General features: G+C 32.2%; 1 protein-coding gene across 2 annotated transcripts; it reads left to right on the top strand.

Moving 5' to 3' along the window:
* Positions 1 to 80: 80 nt before the first annotated feature.
* glo (heterogeneous nuclear ribonucleoprotein glorund) lies at positions 81 to 14541 on the top strand. 2 transcript variants are annotated; one of them, XM_074136914.1, is made up of 10 exons: positions 81 to 253; positions 522 to 617; positions 791 to 949; positions 1034 to 1177; positions 2087 to 2225; positions 6450 to 6628; positions 8754 to 9013; positions 11474 to 11593; positions 12861 to 12960; positions 14290 to 14541. In XM_074136914.1, the coding sequence occupies exons 2-10, from the start codon at positions 527 to 529 to the stop codon at positions 14358 to 14360; spliced, it is 1263 nt and encodes a 420-aa protein (XP_073993015.1). In that variant the 5' UTR covers positions 81 to 253; positions 522 to 526; the 3' UTR covers positions 14361 to 14541. The 2 variants fall into 2 exon arrangements, with proteins under 2 accessions (XP_073993015.1, XP_073993016.1); XM_074136915.1 differs by having other exon boundaries at positions 81 to 424.
* Positions 14542 to 14554: the final 13 nt, after the last annotated feature.

The following is a 14554-nucleotide window of genomic DNA, read 5'->3' as shown; positions in this document are numbered from 1 at the left end:
ATGATTAAGTAACCATGAGTGATCAAGAATGCAGTGCATCACGTGACCAACTTCCACCAATGAAATAATACAATTTTAGGGCGTCATCTCACAAGCTGTTGGGATTCCAAGTGTCTTTGGTGTTATCGCCATTTTGTTTCTGGTCAAGCTACGCTAAACAGAGTTCAGTAGCAATTGGACGTTATTTATTATCAACCAAGTACGAATAATTAACTTTTGGGGTCTTGGAAACGGCAGGAGTTTAATCTATAGTGTACGTTCGAGCTAAATTATTAGCGAAATTCATGCTTTTTGTAAACGTATTCGTTCGTTGTAGTGTCTGACCAAATTGAATCAATCTTTGGTTAAATTAAGTTCATTTAGTTGGATTTAACGTTCTGTTACAAGCGCAAAATTTCAATTTGATTACACTAATTTTTATTAGGTAGTTTGCTAATAGCTGCTTAATATTTCCCTTGTTTCTAATTTGTTTCATACCCAAATATTAGGTTCATTATCTACATTTTATAATTTTTTTGTAGGAAAAATGGGACAAGCCAATAATAATGAAGGATGTGTTGTTAAAGTTAGAGGACTACCATGGTCTACTACAGAAGAGGACATCGTAAAATTCTTCTGTGAGTACAATTAATTTCATGCATCTTTTTTTAATGTTTTGTTAGAACTAGTACTTTTAGATGCCCTTGAAAAGATCGTTTCGGTTTTTTTCATGAAATATTTACCTGTAAATATATAGGTTTGGTTTTGTTGTGTTGATTAATGTAATTTTAATGAATGAATGTAATTTTAGCGGAATGTAACATACGAAATGGGAAAAATGGTGTGCAAATGACTTTATCGCCACAGGGCCGCCCTAGTGGAGAAGCCTACATCGAAATGGAAACCATGGACGATGTTGAGTTAGCATGCAAACGTGATAGAGATTACATGGGTCATCGTTATATTGAAGGTATTAATTGGATTTGTTAACATTGATTTATCACATTGCTTGTACTTTAATATTTTGTAATTTGATAATCGTTTTGATTTTCAGTATTCAAAGCAAAGAAATCCGAAATGGACTGGGTAGTTGAGAAATGTGGACACAACATGGAACTGAGCAAGGATGACGCAACTGTACGTCTTAGGGGACTTCCATTTGACTGCACTATTGATGAAATTGCTAATTTTTTCAGAGGTAGAGGAAGCTATTAATTTTTCGTAATCAATTTATCTCGTTAATTTTATTGTTTTTTTCATTTTGAACAAATATTTTAATTAAAAAAGCCTTAAAGAATTATCCAGGCTTGTTAGATGTATTTTTTACGGGGGCAATAGTAGTGAAGTTTCGCTAACTAAGTCAAAATGTAGTAATTAGCAACTTTTGCAGCAATAAAATATAATTTTGCAAGAATATTTTTGTATAGTAAATTTTTTTAAGTTAGCGAAGTTTCACAGATTCTCCAAATTACTTCTAGTTGATAGACATCCTCAAATCTCATCCAGGGAATTATCACCGTGAATCAATATTGGTACATGCACATGTTTCTTTATTAATAAGTAATGGAATGATAAGTTTTTGATGTTTCTGAATACGTAACAATAATTAAAAATCTTAATTAATCCGTTCTTAACGAAATTCCGAATTAATTAAACGATTTTTATATTATTACTTTAGGATGTTACTTGTATACATCTGTATACTTTTCTCTTTGAAATGAATGTTGGAAAAAATAAGCTGTTTTCTTCAGCAATATATTGAGGCATTAAAAGCCAACAGTACCTGAGAATACCAATATGTTGATTGTGTTGTCAAACCCTCAAAAACAATAAATGGTTAATGTGCAAAACAAGACCCAAAATGCAATAAACAATATAATTATATTACATGCTCCTTGGTTTTAGCGTTCCCATGTGTCAAATTAAATTATTTTTTTATTGTACATGTACCAATTCTCAACGATGGGATTCCCTTAGGGGATGGAGTTCTTAATATTTTTTTATTTGCCTAGTTCTTGTAGTTAAGTAACAAGTATACACAAACCTTAAAAAAAATTATTGTGTATTGTTAACTGAGGTGGATATTGTTGATTATTTGGTTGGGTAGATCTGGAGATAGTGAATAACGGGATAGTTCTGGCGATGGAGAGCAACGGGCGATCAACGGGGGAGGCTTACGTACAGTTTGTAAACAAAGAGACGGCTGAGAAGGCTCTGATGAAACACAAGGAAAAAATAGGACACAGGTGGGGTTCCGACACAGTACTATGAAAAACAGAATCGTATATTGTGAAAATATATGGTCCAAGATGTGTTGGGATGTCGGTGGGATGATGATGATGAAGTGATGGTATGGATATGGTATAATACTCATAAATTATGACGGTGGGTTGATAAGTTTTAAATAAAAACAGGGGAGGTAGGTTGTTTTTTAAAGTTTTTATATTCTAATATTTGTCAAGATTTTAACCTTCGCTGTAATGGTGGTAAGGGTTAATAGCAATCTTTGTTTCATTCATATAATTACGATTTAGCATGAATATGTAGTATTGGTCATACAAAATCTAATTTTTAAGGATAAGAGTCAGTAAAAGTTTATTTTTGAAAGTAACACTGATTTCTCCCGATTTATTATTTTGTATTTTCAGTTTCAAAAGCTTTGGTCTTTTCCTATCAAATTTGCGGAAAATTCAAAGATGTAGCCTTGCTAAATTACTGCATTTGGAGTTGATCTTTAATAATTTGTGATTATTTTTAATTTTATCTTTCATTGAAATAAAGAGCAAGGTTCAAAAGGTCTGTGCTTTTTTAACAGTTCAAGTATGATTAATGAATAACACGCACATTATATTTTGTAAAACAAGCGTTATGTTTGATAATAAAAGAAATGAATTAACTGTATCATCGGTCAGGAAATAGGTGACGATTGAATTATTGTTTGAAATACTTCAGATCTCAATTAGTAAAACTCATGTAAACATTAGTTTTTATTAGAGTCCTGAATTTTTCCTTGTTTTTCTAAACTTTCACAATTTGTAACCTATACTACCGCTGATAAGCGCTACAGAGTATTTCTTTGAATAGGTTAAAACAAAAAGTGTAGCTGTTTCGAAGATGGTGATTAGGATTGGTTGCAGGGTTCTCTAGAAGTAAGTGCTGTTCAATAGCTCTTTTATGGTTCAGTTTTGACCTCCCTTTGATAGATAAATATTTTGATACGGGTTGGTGTTAGTTACAGTTATTTGACGTAGGTCTCTGTCTTAACAACTTCCTATATAAGCTCACGGATGTAGAGGACGTTTAGAAGTCCTGAACTTGCTAGTTTTTATAATTATCATTTATTTGTTGGCTCTGGTAGTGATATTAGTAAGTTAACAATCATTTCAAAGCAGTTGCTCCCTTTTTAAATCAAGTAACTTCAACTTGAAAAGTTTACCATCTTTTAAATTTATATTAAAAAAGGGAACTATTTGGCCCGGTGAGAATGAGAGTGGCGTAAGTCCATTTTTTATTAAAATCAAGGTAACGACAGCTTTGTATTCTACAACTGTTTTGTTTAGAGTGACAATGCAGTAAGTTCTTAGTGCACTTATTGGCCATCAGGAGAAGCACAAAGTTTTAGTAATTAATCAAAAGCTCATACTGTTGAGAATGACAGTGGCGTAAGTCCACCAGATTGTTTCTTAATGTCTATTTCCTTGGTGAAGTTTATTGTCGTGTGGTATTAATTAGTAAATTGTTGTATGGTTTTAGTCAACTAAAAACTAAAAATAAGCCTAAGTATTGTTGATATTAGTTCAACTTTAATTTGGATTTTTTTTTTTTTTTACTTTCCACAACTGCAATATATTTCTGCAATAAGTGACGCTTTGTTGATAGATACAACATGATTATAGATAAGTACATGAGGGGAGAATTCACTCATTCCCAAAGAGGAGTTCATTATTGTGCACTGGCACTTACTTCATTTAGAAGATCGCGTGGCCACCTGCGCTTCAGCCGTCTTGGAGAATATTCAGGCAATGCAGTAAGTTGGGATACTACTGGATTAGGATGGGAGGTGATTGACGTGTGGAATTTAATATAAAGGGATCTTGTAGCTTTTGAAACATAAGGAACAAGGAAATCTCGGTGCAAGGTAGAGTTAGGGACATAGTAAGGAGCATTTGCGATTCGACGGAGTGCTTTTTGACTGGAAGGATTGGATTTAATAGATATTGGAAGCTTTGGCGGAGCCCCAAAGTTCCATTCCGTAAGTACAGGCAGGTTTCAGTATCATAGTGTCATTTATTCTGTAGTGAGAGTTTACATCGCTTGTCGAGAAGTCTAGAGAGAAGTTTGAATCGTCTGTTCAGTTTATTGGGAGAGAGATGACTGTTGATTGAAGAGAATTGGTAGGATTAGTTGGGATCAGATTGTGTTGAAGACAGTTTTTTATTAGAATTGCAGTGCCCTCTATGGGCAGAATCATCAGGGTGATCAGTTCTGTGGATAGTGTAGTCGGTTATGTTGAAATAAGATCTGCTAGTAAGATGAGTCTCTGTGAAGAGTCTTCTGCATTTTGAAGCATTGGCTTATGGAATAAAACCCTTAAAATTGGTTTTAAATGCCGCTTTATTTAACCTTGCGCCAGATATATTGAGAATGACAATGAAGTAAGTCACATTTTTGCATTTTCTAAAATAATTTAAAATACCATTACATTCTAATATGCACCAAAAAATTTGATTCTATGTAATAATAATAATAAAAACAAAAACAGTAAAGCTATTTTTATTATCTGCCTTTTTTTACAGAGCTAAACACAAAACTCATTTTATCACAAAACTGCTCAAAATAGACTTACGCCACTTTCATTCTCACCGGGCCATTTGTAAAAGACATTATGGTTATTTATTCGGAGATTTAACTGAAGAGTAGTAGGTATTATTGTAAAGGTGAGGCGAGTTTAAGTAAAAAACGCACAGACTTTTGAGTGGATTGCTTGCTTACATTTCTTAATTTGCAAAGTTACTTATTAAAAAAAAAAAAACTCATTTTAGCCTAACTGCATCTAAGTTATTATCGTTTTGCAGCAGTCAAGGAATTTAATGTTTAAAATCTTAACTATCTTTAGATGTTTAAGGTTATATATAGACTTAAAATCCAATTCGCAGTTGTTTTTAAAATCCATATATAAGTAATTTCCTGCTAATAATTACTTTAAAGTAAAATTTTGGTAAAGACTCAAAAAGTAATTCTTGGTCACCTTTTACACTAACAAAGTATTATTTTTTTCTGCTGTAATATCATAGCTTTAGATACTTCTGCAAGTTGGAGGCGGTGTTAAAAAAAAAAATAAACATTCTTCTTGTTTGAATTTACTTTCAAGTAATAGCTGAAAGAATGCTTATAAGCTTTCAATTTTAGAAGAAAAAGAACTTTAAATAACGATTACACGTTTTAGAAAGCCTTAATATTTAAATATAAGAAAATTGAGCTGAAAATATTAGATTTCAATAAATTATTTCGATAAAATACTAAGTGTTTTGATATCAAAATAAACTGGTCTACATATATTATTTTCAAATTATCTGCAACTAATGGTTATTTAATCGGAGGGTAATCTTGTGTAAATATGGAGTTTTAAAAACTAGATATCAGTGGTTTCCAAACTGAAACTGACCGACTATCTGTCAAAATTCCCCTTCAGTAAGAGTATATTTTAGTTCGGTTCAAGTCTTAGCGCAGCGCAGCTCTTCAGAATCTTCATATCTGATGACAATCACTCGCAGCGAACTTCTGGTGATGGACTATTAGTATTTTTTTGGTCCTCTATAGATTTTGAATGGACATATCCTGAATGTTTGCATCTTTAGAAATTATTTTCTATCAATTTTCACCTAAGTCATTCTTCAGTCTATTTGTGAAGAATTATTGCTATTTATATTTCAGCAACTTGTATAGTCGTAAAGTTTGGAAACCATTGGTCAAATAAATTTTGTGAATGAAAATAGAATACCTACCTTTGCTAATATGAAGTTGGATTAATTCATTGAAACTATTTTTACTCCAAAACCAAATTATATTATGTTTTTAAAGGGATAAATTTGTATTTGAATGTAAGATTTTTTTGAATTTAGTTTATTTTTTTCAAAATAGTTTGAAGTGAATGAGTGGCACACGAAAATGTGCCATTTTTAAAACAATTCTTTTATTCAAATTTTATTTTTTTAGAATCTTATAACTATATTTCACTAGTTATAATTTTTGAATCAGTAACATCAATTTGCATTATCAGTACACAATTTAAAAAGTTAGAATAAAGTAATTAAATTTATTTTTTATAATTTTAGTGAAATTTTTGGTCAATGATTAGGATATTTTTTAGTTTATAATTTCTTATTGATGAATCATTTCAAAATAATTGAATTATTGATTTATTCTGTTTCCTCTCTTATCCGTCTGCCTTGGCTGTACACCCTATGTAGGTATATTGAGATATTTCGCAGCAGCTTGGCTGAAGCACGTCTAGCCAGCGGACCAAAGATGAGATCTGGTTTTTCTATGAACCAACGTCATGCACCGTACGATCGAAATGAAAGATTCGGAGGAATGAATAGATATTCTGGAATGTCAAGTCGAAGTAGCCAGAGAAGTTTTCGAGGAGGTAAGTTATTTAAATATTACTATTTTTCTTCGCAGTTTGAATAATCGCTTATTTTTTTAATTTTACTACTAATAATTATTTTATCATTTTCTTGGATTTTCATCCTTTAAATTAAAAACTTTTTTTTTTGTTGAAACTAAAATGTTACGGTTAATCACGTACATTGAATCATTTACAGATTTTCGAAGCATTTAAGAAAAAAAACCATTCGAAAAAAGGTGCTTATTATTTAATTGTGAGCATTTATTTTTGTTGGGTTAATTTTGGTTTGTTCCTAGCATCTCACAGCTACTTTTATATACAGAGAGGTTCCTGAAGGCGGTAATGTTCTGTGCTACAGAGCCAAATCCGCTCTTCTGGATGTGATAAACGCATTTCCACTATTGGCAGATCTGAAAAGGCTATTTGTCCCTCTGAATACGTTGCCCCTGCAGTTCTTATAAATAAATTTGTTTTCGATTTGCGTAATTCAAAAAAGGAAAAAATTTAAATATATGGCTTACTAGTTTTTAAATTATTCGTTAAAAAAACAAAGTAGTTCTCAAATATTATTCAGAATCTGCCTCTAAATTTAGTTCCAAATACCCTACTGGTTGAGGCTGCATAATCGAAATCTAAATAAGGGTCAAACGATCGTCTGGACGCAACGTAATGTATATATTGAGTGCATAATGTAATCCCCACCAGCTGAACCCTGGTTACACAAACTTATGTCTACAGTCTACAGAAAAATCTTGCTAGGTTACCGAAGATACACAAATTTAAAAATATTGTTTTTACCTAGTCATGTCGCTTTTTGGAATTAAATTATTTTTTTTTATCACTTTGCTGAGTAGCATTCTTAAATGTACCAAAGTGGCGTAAATTTGTATTTCCTGAAATGCAGCATTGTGCATCCTGTTTCGTTGACGCTGTTACTTTACCTTAATAATAAATTCCTCTTTAATTCGCAATCTTGAGGGAGCTGCTGTCAGTATGTTTCTGCTCTCGAAGAAATCGCAACATAGCTAGCATTAAATCCGCGATAAAAACGAAAAAGGGAGTCTGTAATAAGGTTATTGCATTGAGTTCATTAAAATTTCAATTATTTTTTTTGTTCCTGTGTAAAATATGTTCTGTAAGGGTACGTTCACAACGGAGCTGTGAGCATAGATGATAGCGGAGATGATAGCAGTGATGCATCAGCGCTTATAGAATAACCTAGTACATTCTTATGTGAGCGTGCACAACGAAGCTGCGACTAGTGACTCATACTCGCTGCTATAAACGAGCATAGATGATAGAATTGAATTTTTCATTTTTCTGCTAGCTGAACTCCAGTATCGGAGCTTCAAAATGGACGTAGAAAAATTATTTAGAGCTGTCTTTACTCATTATTTTTGGTTATTATTTTATTATTTACTTTTAAACAATATTTTGTTTTTTAAATCGTGCTTACATTTATTTTCATGTGTATTTATTTGTTTTTTTTTTCAATCAAATCATTACTAACCTAAGAGTAATCACTAGTTTTTCTTCTATGGTTATAGGATTTCCATGACAATTTTTCCAAAGTTTTCTTAATTTTTACCTTATTTTTTCTAAAATATAGTCGAATGTGGGTGGACCCATCCTCACATATTCAAAAAAACGATCCGGATAATTTCTAAGTTTCTTATATAAGTAGTGAAATTCACCCAAAGTACTTCGTTTTTTATTTATGGTATGTACATGATATTTTCTAAAGCGTTTTTTCTTTAAAATATACCATTTTGTTGCTGCTGAACATAAAAACTCTTCTTCACTACTCGACATGTTGCATGTATCACAGCTCCGTTGTGCACACTAATCAGCGATTATATTTTACTCTATCAGTTATCATCTCTGCTATCATCTATACTCACAGCTCCGTTGTAAACGTACCCTAAATCAACTAATTGTGCACACAAAGGTAACTCCCTGTTGGGAAATTGGAAACAACATTTCATCTTGTATTTGATGTTATCTGAATGACATCTAAAAAGTTTTTTTTATACATAAATGTTCATATTTTGTTTATATATACATTAGATTGTAATTATTGACAAATTCTCAGCTGATGTTCGTCATTGATGCTTCTACAATAATATGATAACGTTGTGCTTAGGCGCCCCGAGCAGATACTCCGGCCCGGGGGGTATGGGAGGAGGTGGTTTCAACGACTTTGACGACGGACCTTGGGACCAGGGAGCGGGTGGCGGTAGCGGGGGCCCTTGGGGTGAACCTAGGGGAGGGATCAAGCCTCTCATGGGTAACATGGACAGGGGCGGTTTTGGAGGTGGCCCTCAGGGTAACTGGCAACCGCCTACCCACTGTGTTCATATGAGGGGGCTCCCTTTCAAGGCCACACAAGCTGACATCGCAGAAGTGAGTCCAATTGTTATTGTGCAGGTTTTACAAAATCGAACTTTATTAATGTTAATTTAAGATTCAGTTCATAAATTTTTTATGTAGTATTTTTATTTTTTCTACTTAGTTTTAAGAAGTACATTTTGTGTTTTGCTAAGATCGTAATCAGAAGTACCGTTTATAGATTAATATTATTTTATTAAATTCATATTTCGAAGGCTGACATCATCCAGACTTTATACTTTGTTTTTATATTCAAATAAAAATTAACCGCAGTTTAATTTGTTAAAAAAAAAATAGTGGACAAATCTGCTGAATCTAGACACTATTTTATTAATACAAAAAAAAATGGGTTCTTAAATCACTGAGATCGGCCAGGTGTAATTTTGTTCTAAATTATGGACGCATGTTGCGAATTCCTGCATTACAAAAATTCCGAATTAATATCTTTGCAAGTAAATAAGATCCCTTAACAATCTATAACGCTTATCTAGAAAATTAAAACCCTGATGTTTCAAGAAAAGCGTTTAAATTTCTGTAAAACATCTTGACCTATGTGCGTAGTTAGTTTTGGGCTATTGGAATTCCTGGCGGAAAATGCAGTTCAAAAAGAATTTGCAACATGCGTTTCATCATGATACTACCAGAAAGCCCCAAATCAGGGGCTTAAAGACAGATGAGAAGTTTAGAGAATAGGAACAGTGGCTTCTCTTACTTACTGTAGTATTAGCATGATATTTATCTAAGGATTTAGAGGAAATAGTGATTAGATAAATATTCGTTTAGTCATTTATATAAAAATATATATTGGTATTATTATGATTTTTATTGTTCATTGGTTATCATTCTCCTGAGCTGAGCCTGAGTAGCATTTATCCAGAGAGAACCTATATTTTTAGCGCATTATTTGTGTTTATTTAAGTTCCATTTATATAGATAAATATATGTACATTATAACTTAAGTATTTAGAAAAATTAATTTACGTTTAACGTTTATTTATAAAAGCGAAAAATTTAAAAAGTTCTACTTTATTTTTTTAAGCGACGTAGTTCTCTGCAACTCGTTAGTTCTCATTTTTATGTTTCGTTAGAGTATTTTCCTAATGTTATTTTGGAATTAGTTAATTCACTGAATATGGACAATAACTACTTAAAACCAAAGAAAAATCTTTTAAAGTAACTGATGATCATTTTTGAGAGCTGGGTGCCGTTACATGATAAATGAAAATTGGGATTGCCTTAATCTGTTTTTAGTAAGCATTGCTCTGTTATTCCTTACAATTTTACTGGTCTAGTACTAGTTGGGCGCAGGTAATTAGTATTTTGAGGAATTGTTTTCATCTTATTGAAAAAAAAAAATTACAGAACACAGAACAGACGGTGTAAGCTGTTCGATGAAATATTTTAAAATTCCTAAATTTTTCCTCACCTTTTATGACTCCCAACTACAAAATCTGGAATTAACACTCAATCGACTTCCCTTAATCAGTGATCTCAAATTCCTCTCAGAGAAGGAAAAGAAATTCTTTTGACAGCTGAGTGCACTATTCCCTCAGGTTGAACTACCGGATCCAGTTATACCCCTTGAATGGCTACATTGAGACACTAAATCCAAAATAATTTATCTTACTTCCCGATAGTTTTATGGTTACCAAAACCAATAAAGCTTTTTTTTAAAAAAAATAAAATCTAATTGTGCGGAGAGGAAGCCATTTTAAGTTACAAACAAGATTTTTTAGTATGAATTTTATAGCTTAATTCTATAAAGTTGTTTATAGAGCTAGAACATAATACAACTAGAATTTTAGCTGTTAATTATAATTAAGTTTCCATTTTATAAATACAAGTTAATGATTTCCTTGCACAATGCATTTTTGATTCCTTTCTTAATGTGGCCTACAGGTCCTGGATTTTCAAGTTACCTTCTTAATTTAGTGAAAAATACTAACAGATGATGGATGTCTCATAAATTGAAGTAAAATTTTCCTACATAAACATAAAATTTGAAAATAGATGAAAGTCCAAAATCTTACAGAATGAAAGAAAATAAACTTGCCTAAATTAATATTGCTCTTTTAAAGCACCATGATTTGCTGCTGGTCGGATTAAGAAGTAATATTTAATGAGGATAATAATATTGGCATAATAAATTAAAGTGCATAAAGCACTTAAATTTATTATATTTATTCTTATATTGTTTAAATCTTAAATAATTGCCTTGATTAATGAACGTCAAGTTTCTAAAAACTTTTAATTAAACAATATTTTAATAATTTTCTAAATAAATGAAAAGCTTAATCTTTTTAAAACACTCGAATCGAATAGGAATTACAAATTGTTACAGTAGTTAAATTAGAAATAGTTTTTACTAAAGAGAGGATTAGTAGTTTTGATGTTCTGTGATCAGTTTATTTATTTATTTCCTAATATTAAATTAAATTTCATTTTATTTTTAATGTTTAACATTTCTTTTTTCAGTTTTTTAGACCGATCATTCCTGTGAGTATAAGGATTCTTTATGACAATCAGGGGCGTCCTTCAGGAGAAGCAGACGTTGAATTCAGCTCTCACGAGGATTCTCTCAAAGCTATGACCAAGGTATCGTTCAGATTTTTTGTACTTTCAACGTAAATTGTGTCTTGTAATGAACAGCAACATTGGTCGCATATATCAGGACTTTCGATAAATTTAAACAATTTTAGTGACATTTCAAATTCTTTAACATAACATTAAGCCCAAAAAGCATTGTTCTTTTAGAATTTTAGAACCCACCTGAATGTTCAACCAGAAACTAATTAACTAGCTGGTCCTACCTGTGGTCTCCTAAGAAATAATTGTAAAAATGCTTTTGCTTTGTATAGGTACTCTACAGGCAGCTTAGAAAGCTAGAGCATGCTCATAAGTTTTCACAATTTAAATTTACCCTAAGAGAATATATTGTGTGACCCAAGTATTGCTACTGCGCCACCCAAATTGTAATAATAGAATTCTTCTGCAATTGTTCGCCATTTAAGCAGAATATTTTCAAACAAAATTTATTTATTTATTTTAACGCATCAGCTGCTTTGTGAATGTTCGTTTGCGCTTATTAGTTTGAAAATTAATTTAGCAGAGTAGTTTAGAACAAGAACTACATCAGTAATGGCCCAATTGAAATTCAAGTGAATTGAAGCATTTGTTTTCATTTCATGCATTCAATTGGGCTAGATTAAGTAGAGAAATACTTTTCACGGTTTATTAAAGTTAGTAATACCGCAGCCTGTATTCCTACAATGTTCTTTAAATATTTTTTACATTAGCTATAGACTTGTTTAATAGTCGCCATTAAGTCAAAAATCAGTGTAACGGTATTTCATCAAAGAAAGCAATGAATTGTTAACAAAATTATGAGTTTTTTTTATATTCATTTTATAGTAAATACGTCTCACTTATACATTTTATGTATCGTATAAACTATTTAATGATCACTGGTTATTTAGCTAAATTCATGAAATGAATCACTTTAGTCAGCTTTTATTAATTTGTTTTCTTATCTTGTTTTTTCCTTGTCCACTTATCAGCCGTCCGTCGTAAAATTGATAATATTGTTTTCTCATTAATTTATATATGCATGTATTTATTTTTCTTATATTATATACGTAAATAGAAGATCAACCACTTGTCTAAAAAAAATGTAATCTAATAAGAATAGAAATTATAACAATAAAATATGTTTCCAGATAGTTTACATTTAAGTGGCCACGGTTTGGGGAATTATTTTGGGCATGAACTTTCATAGCATCAACGCACAGTTTTGACTTTTAGCTTTTTTTTATAATCAAAGGAGCGCAAAGAATAAAATAAATATCATTATTATCTGTTTTAGGATAAAAGCCATATGCAGCACCGTTACATTGAACTGTTCATGGACTCTCCCAGCAATGACAGGGGTGGTTATGGAGGAGGTGGAAATGGATATAGCCGAAGTAAGATGTTACTTTATACTTAATATGACGTTGAATAAGTTCTCGCTCTTTGCCAAAAGTTGGCAGAACTGAGTAAACGTGAGTACGGTAATGAGATGGTGACTTATCAGTTAGGAGATACTGCAATCAATCTTTTATTTAAGTGTGTTATTGAGCCCTATATTGTAAACAGTTTACCTAATATTTTATTAAACTTGTCGAATTTCGTGCCAAAAAAAGAATATTTGGTGGGAATTTTATTGCACTATTTTAATAACACCGAATTCTTGTTGAGACTTATGGTGACCATGCTCTGTCGGAAACAACATGCCGAGATTAGTATGGGTGTTTCAAAAATAATGATTTTGATCTTGATGATAGAGAACGCTCTAGCGCACCGAAAAAGTTTGAAGAAGGTGAAGAATTAGAAGTATTCAATCATAAAGACTCATGTCAGACGCTAGCTGATCTTGCAGATTCATTAGGAGTTGATCATTCAGCGGTTTCTAAACGTTTGAAAGCATTTGGAATAATTCATTAAGCAAGAACATTGGATGCCAATACGAGTTGAAGCCGAGAGACGTTAAAAGGCGTCTTTTCACTTATGAACAATTGCTTCAACGGCAGAAAAGGTTTTTTTTCGCATCGTATTGTGACTGGCGATGAAAAGTGGATACAATGCGATAACCCTAAGCGTAGAAGATCGTGGGGTAAGCCTGGCCATGCATCAACATCGTCGGCAAAGACGAATATCCATGGTTTGAAGATGCTGCTCTGCATTTGGTGGGATCAGCTGGACGTAATTGATTACGAACTGCTAAAACCGCAGGAAACAATTACGGGAGATCGATATCGGATACAATTGATGCGTTTGAGCCGAGCGTGGACAGAAAAGCGGCTTCTATACGTGTAGAAACACCGACAGTGATTTTGCTACGTGGCAACGATCGGCCACACCTATTTGGAAATACATGTAGCAAGTCCTACATCACCCGCCTTATTCACGAGACATTGTCCCTTCTGATTACTACTTGTTTCGCTCGATGGCACATGACCTGGCTGAACAGCACTTCCATTCCCATGAAGATGCTAAAAAAAATGGGTCGACTCTTGTATTTCCTCAAAAGAAATGTCATTTTTCCAACGTGGAATTCAAATGTTGCCAGAAAAATAGGGAAAAGTAGTAGCTAGAGATGGAAAATATTTTCAATAAAAGGTTTTTCACAAATGTTAAAAGTAAAGCATTAATTAAAAAAAAAAAAAAAAAAAAAAAAAAAGAACTTATTCAAGGTCCCTATAATACATTTATTCAGATCGTCTAAGGTTGGTTAATTGTATGATTATGTGCAGGAATTGGCATGGGAGGAGGTAGCGGAGGTGGAGGAAGCGGCTCTGGAGTGCCATTCTCCAGAAGATATTAACTTAATTTTTCTTTCATTTTTTTTACAAATTCACTTACTTGCACTTTTACTAAACAACAACCCACTTTACCTGGAAATGAGTACATAGCTGATGCTGTTATATATATAATTTTTTTTTGGCTTACTGATATGAAACTTATATGTGTGCCACAAAATAAACATCCTTTTGTAGATTTTATTATTTTATTCTTTGA

The sequence above is a fragment of the Rhodnius prolixus genome, unplaced genomic scaffold (genome assembly GCF_049639745.1).
Source record: "Rhodnius prolixus isolate KJV_2025 unplaced genomic scaffold, Rpr scaffold_5, whole genome shotgun sequence".
Lineage (NCBI taxonomy): Eukaryota > Metazoa > Arthropoda > Insecta > Hemiptera > Reduviidae > Rhodnius > Rhodnius prolixus.
The sequence above is the reverse complement of the archived record's forward strand: the minus strand, read 5'-3'. Positions and strand labels throughout refer to the sequence as shown.

Excerpts from the sequence above, each read along its gene's own strand:
- glo (XM_074136914.1), top strand. The coding sequence starts at position 527 with ATGGGACAAGCCAATAATAATGAAGGATGTGTTGTTAAAGTTAGAGGA. Across the intron at positions 1,178-2,086 it reads AATTGCTAATTTTTTCAGAG|ATCTGGAGATAGTGAATAAC; the intron begins GTAGAGGAAGCT and ends TTGGTTGGGTAG. Across the intron at positions 6,629-8,753 it reads CCAGAGAAGTTTTCGAGGAG|GCGCCCCGAGCAGATACTCC; the intron begins GTAAGTTATTTA and ends CGTTGTGCTTAG.